This window comes from Motacilla alba, chromosome 3, assembly GCF_015832195.1.
Source record: "Motacilla alba alba isolate MOTALB_02 chromosome 3, Motacilla_alba_V1.0_pri, whole genome shotgun sequence".
In the NCBI taxonomy this organism is placed as follows: Eukaryota; Metazoa; Chordata; class Aves; order Passeriformes; family Motacillidae; genus Motacilla; species Motacilla alba.
In genome coordinates this window covers 29,777,355-29,783,365 of record NC_052018.1, presented here as the reverse complement: position 1 = coordinate 29,783,365, position 6,011 = coordinate 29,777,355, and the positions used below count along the sequence as shown (strand labels likewise).

Genomic DNA, 6,011 nt, shown 5'->3' with positions numbered 1-6,011 from the left:
GCACACACACACGAGCCTGGTTAGCACTGGCACTGAAACACAGCATGCTGCTAGCCAAAAGCAGTCCCGCCTCCAACCAGCCACCCAGTTACAAGTACATTTCCCCAAAAATATTTCTCATTAAATAAAAATATTGACTCTATCTAAGTTTTTAAGCTTTTTCTCATACTACCAGCTTTTCTGGAGCCCTTCAACCACCAACATACATCAGTTGATGGGCTGCAGCACTTGGTGTATGTGTCACATGAGAACTGACAGCATGTGAAGGAGGTGGCCAGTGTGGCTGGTTGGAAAAAGTTTGCTTTCTTAATTTCAAAGCTAATGAACAGAATTGTAGTAACTGCAATAAACAAACAGCAAAGTCAGTAATATAGTCTTGTCTGCACTTGCAGCTCCAGATTTATTTTTTTTCCAGAAACGATTCTTTGGAGATTTCATAATCTTGACTACATCAGTTTTTACACAAATTGTCCATATAGGTGACAATCAACAAAGAATGAGGTGGATTTATAAACTTGAGTATTATCCAACCATCCTTGCTAAAGAATCTACTCAAGATACTGTAATTCCTTAAAAACAAGTAAAATAATCCACATGAAATTAAATTCACATGAATTTAACATCTAGTTAAAGGTGGGAAAGAATTCAAAATTCTGCATAGTCACTTCAGAGCTGCTGCAAAACTCTTTGTAGTCTTTACAAATAACTAGTCACTGTAATTTTAAATTATCAATGTCAAAATGAGTATAGGAGCAAAAAAGCATTTGGAGAAATTAATAATCAGAGTCAATGAACAGAGATGTTGGATAAGTAACATTTGATTCAAACTAAAGGCAGCACTAGGTAAAGTCAGAGTTTATTTAAACATGAGTGAACAATACCATGCTGCAAAATGAAACTGAAACACTGGTGAAAATTTCAAGTAAATTGCAAACTAGTATTTCAGGGTAAAATAAAGTTTTGCATGCTTTCACACCGAAATGTGTATCTGCAGAAAACAAGCCACCACTGAACCTGGAAATATAAAAAAGGCTGATAAAAACATGCTTTACCCAGTGGTTCATCTCTTCTGGAGTAGAATTCTTAAGCAGCAGACTATATAAAACATGTCAGTCTGGTAAAGCAAGCTCTCCCCCTTTCAACTAGTCAGAGTTTAGATCTGAGTTCTGCAGACTGTGGAATGTCATCATATTGACAACATCTGATGTGCAAAGGGTACAGGAACATGTGAAGAACTTGTTCAAGGAGCCAGGTTTTAACATGTAATTGATAAGAGGCAAGATTTTAATTTCAAAGCTGATATGGGTCTTTTTAAAGCTAGCTACCTGTGAAAAGACTGCCACCAGTATATCCACAGATTTTTTTGATCTGACATTTTGAAATTCTCACCTTTAAGAATTACTTCTCAAAGCAGAATGACAGCCTGTATTTTCAAACAGAGGCTGTTTTATCCATGTAGGCAATGCTGTTTACTTTCATAAATGTTCACAGTGTAAAATGGAGCAGAATAGCAGAAATTCGTATCATCCAATTTAAGTCAGTCACTAAGGTTCTCTTCCTGCATTACTAAGTAAGCATCATGGAATTATTATATTGTTATCATAATAATAGTATGAAAAAATGTTTGCTATCACCCATGCTGAATTCCAAGGGAATAATTTAAGTCTGATCCCTCTGCCTCACCCTGCCCCAATAAACACTCAAATACTTGATTTCAAGATGTTTCCTTGGAAAATGTACAAATACAGTACTACATGTACATTAACCCTTCTAGAGAATCTTTGAAACATGTTTAAAACATAGGATGGAAATACTGTAGATAAATAACAGATGCACTTAAGCAAATTATCTACAGGAAAATGTTGAGAGCAGAAAGCACTTCACATTCCACCAAAATTTATCCTGAAATCTGTGAATGAAAGTAGTCATTGTTAGTGGCTATCCCCAAGTAGTTAAATTCTGCTTTTAGTTATAAGGCTGTGTTTCATTTCAAAATTTTGTAACTCTACCTGAGCTAAGCTTTTTACTTGGCTGGCTCTGATGATGAGATGATATGAGCTATGGAAGCAGAGTACTGAGTTTGGTCTACCTTGGCAAAATTAGTCTCTGCTTTCTTAGTAGTTATCTTTCATTGAACTATTCACTGGTTTGTTAACATGTGCCTCTGAGCAGTTCACAGTCCAGTAGTCTTTAACTTGGCTACAACTGACCTTCCTCCTACAGCCACACATTTTGTATCTGAAAAGCATCATTCTTCCTAAAGTACTCTTGTCTGGGAATTGCCTTTACCTGAGAGAGGTTCCATTGAGCTTGTTGGTTTTGTTGCAATCCATACTTATTTTGTGGTGGTGTGACCATCTGTCCCACCATTCCACCTTGAGGTCCAACGACAGTTTGAGGAAGTCCCATCACACCAGTTGGTGCAGTACCAGTAAATCCATTGGGCACTCCCACTCCTACCATCACACCTGTGCTTTGTCCCATGACTGGCACTGATTGTCCCATCATGTTTCCCATCATCCCAGTTGCTGCTGGCACAGGAACTCCCATGGCTGGAAAGCCTTGAAAGTGAGTTGATGGTTGTGTGGTAAATGGCATAGAAGACGAGCCCATGAACATACCTGTAGCAAAGAAGGGAAGATTTAAGCAGAAGTGTCTTGTGATTTTTCTACCCCCATCCCGTAAGTCAGAAGTGCACCAAAATAATTTTAAGGATAACTTTGTTCATCTGTATGTCAGTGCTGCAAATTTAGCTTCTGGTAAAAGCAAAAAATTACTTTAAAACTCTTAAAGGAAAGGGAGTCATCATGAGCTAAATTGCCAAGAAAGTCTGGCATCCCTGTGGTGAACCAGAATCTTTCAGTTGCTGTACTGGAGGTATTTGTGTTCACACAAACACAGCTAAACCAAAGCTCTGACAGTTCTGTAGGGATCCTGACCGACTGCTGCCTGCACACTGGAGACTCAAACCCTCACTGATTAATTGCATGGCAGAATCTGACTTCACAAATCTTTCAGTAAATTGTACACTTGATAACTTGAACAGCTATAAATAAATTAAAATCACATATATGTTCTTCTTTAGCATCCATATTACATTTCAGTAATATTTCTCAGTTTTATAAAAGCTGAAAATAAAAACCTTCATTTGAATATAATTAGCAGGTATCAAACCTTAGCTTTATACTTGTAGGAGGTAACTTCTAGATAAAGATTAAAACAGGACTGCACAGAAACCTCCACAACATTATTTACCCGGAGCATTTTGCTGCTGCATTGTTCCTGTGCCATACAGTGATAAAATGGAGTCTTTGGAGAGTTGTTTCTTTGCTGACTCTTCGGATTTTGTTGTTTGCTCAGTAAATAGATCAAGATCCCCGGCTGCTCCAGACAAGGTGGCAGCTGCTGGCTTAGTGGAGGTGCTCTGGGAAATAAAAGACAAGACAGACTACTGAAAGAAACCAGCAAAAGATGATGTTAAATATTTGCTGTACAGTCTTCTCCCTCAACTTAATAAAACCTCATTAATTTACAGAAACTAAATTTAAGTGAATGGGAATTAAAAAATATGTGGTATGACTAAAGACAGAAAAAAGCAGTACAGGCAATATGGAAAGGCCTTCAGACCAGATGGAGGTTACAAAACAAAGAAAACTAAATCTTCAACCAGCTTCAGGGCATACACATACAGATTACTCATTCCTGTTGCTTCTACATTTTTCATCAGTGAGAAGCATAAATCAAGAGCTGGAGTTAGATTATGAAAAATAATTAGGAAATCAATAAGGAGATTAAAATTCACATCTCATTAATCCTCTCATAGGCAGAATAGGTTAGAGAAGAGCTAAAACAAAAGATTAAGTGCTTTGAAATGTATCTTTGGAGAAAAGGCAAAATTTTGGTTATCTTCTTCAAGTAATAAAATTTCTATAATACATGGTTAATAATTGGCTTAGAGTTCTGTAAGCACATTTCACTTATTGAGACAGCATAATTATCTAAAACATACTGCAATCTACAAATGAAAAACTAAAATACAGGCAGGCTGGCAGGCTTTGTGCTGCTCTTGCAATAGAATGTTTTGTAAGCAAATTATATCCAGTCTCTCAGTGCTGTTATGTTGCTGCTCATTCCCATACACTTCCATATGGGGGCTTTATCCGGGAACCAGGCAATACATAGGTTCTTGTTATATTCCTTAAAATACACAACTCATCCTGTTACCAGTGGGAACTTCTAATGCAAATCAACTGTATAAACAATGAAAAAGAGCCAGGACTGCAAATCATACCTAAACTATGGCCCTATTTAGTCCAGCTAAGTGATCTCCAATTGCTTAGCATATACCTACTGCACCCACAGCTTGCATGAGTTTCAACTCTTCTTCATACTAAAGAAAAATCTTCCTTGGAATACCACTGCCAATGAACTCAACATGTAACCAGGTCTGTTTACTGAGATCCCATACCTAAGTTTAGCAGACAAAGGGCACCACAAAATACACAGATATGGAACACCCCTATAATCTTCCTAATGCAACTATCTCCAATCTGCTGCTTTTGCTGGTGTGCTGCTGACTAAGCCCTGAAAAGTCCACTATGGTCACACTGGATTTGTTACAAACACCAGAAATATTCAATATGCAGCTTCAAAAAACACATTAAGTGTATGACTTCTGAAGTGCTAAAACCTCTAGCATAAGGCAGTACTATAGATTAGGGGAAAAAAAAAACAACAACGCCGAACAATTCTGTTACCAGCTAAATTTGCAAGAAACCAGCAAGGGAAAGGACTGCAGATTCACACAGTTGATGGTGAAAAATTTTCAAAACTGCTGTAGAAATGGAAGAGAAAAAAAAAAAAAAAAGCCCAAAAAAGGGAACTTTCTGGAAAGTGAAAAACCTGCATTTATACTACAGCCAAATTGGGCCAAAGTCAATAGGACTTAGTGGACAACCAAGAGTGGGCTGACAGCACTACAGAGGGAAAGCAAACAGAAAAATACCTGTGAAACCTCTCTGGCCAGTGTACAATTAAATTATCCATTTTTTATTGTACATACTAAAAAAACTTCTTCCTCTTCCTTCTCACAATAATTTATGATAGCAAAGCAAATCAATTTTAATTTAGGTGGGCACTAGGAAGCCCTATTTGAGACAATTCTTTATCAGTGTGACACAACCAGTCTTTAAAAATACCAGAATCAGATTTATCAACACATTCAGGTAAAAGCCCATCCTGAAGAGCAGTACTTGTTTTCCTGTGTATACATCCAGGAAGGCCCATTACTGAATTGTTCCCTACTGGCACGGATCTCCCGCAGTGCCTGCCTAGGACAGCCACTGTGCCACAGCCATGCCCAGCAGGCTGCAAGGAGGACACAGGAGCCCTGCAAGTGGGTGAACAGAGAGAGCTTCCTCTCTGCTGCCTGTAGGCAGCAAGGAAGGGATTTGCTTTTCTCTAGAAGGCAGAGCTGGAAGCCTGGAGGTCTGATCATGTTATGTTTACAACCTAAGATTAAATGTTCATTTAATGTCTCTTCATTCGGTTTGGTTTTGGAAGATCCTCAAAGGAGCCAAAGCACTGGACAAGCACTCCCTGAAGTGTTCATCAGCTGAATAAATGGAAGGTAATGCAAAATACATGGCAAGAAAACAGCAGGTGGCATCCAAGTTAAAAAACAACTAACATTGACATGATTTTTGTATCTCTAACATTGTCATGCTACCCAAGACCTCTATAAAAACACACCTGGCATTCATATAATCATTTTCCTACATACAGTGCTCTCAGAGAGTCATTATGCTAAACCTAAATGCTCATTGGGTGCTTAAGGATCATACTGATAAGCAGTTTCATGGTATCAGTGCAACAGAATTTTTCCTACAAACTGAAAGAGAGGTAGCAACAGAGGAAATGAAAGAGGGAAGTGGAACAGTGGGACACATGGAGTTGAGAGAAGGACTGCAGGAGAGAAAAAAGCACATGTGCACTTTCCGGCTATCTGCATG

General features: G+C 38.2%; 1 protein-coding gene across 2 annotated transcripts in view; it reads right to left on the bottom strand.

The window, feature by feature from the left end:
• Window positions 1-6,011, bottom strand: part of SMAP1 (small ArfGAP 1) — a 91,945-nt gene that overhangs the window by 989 nt on the left and 84,945 nt on the right. For both annotated transcript variants that reach the window (XM_038130473.1, XM_038130474.1), the window contains 2 exons: window positions 3,256-3,424; window positions 2,290-2,621 (listed from right to left, as the gene is read on the bottom strand). In XM_038130473.1, the coding sequence (XP_037986401.1) occupies window positions 2,290-2,621; window positions 3,256-3,424 (501 nt within the window). The remainder of the gene's footprint in view (window positions 1-2,289; window positions 2,622-3,255; window positions 3,425-6,011) is intronic.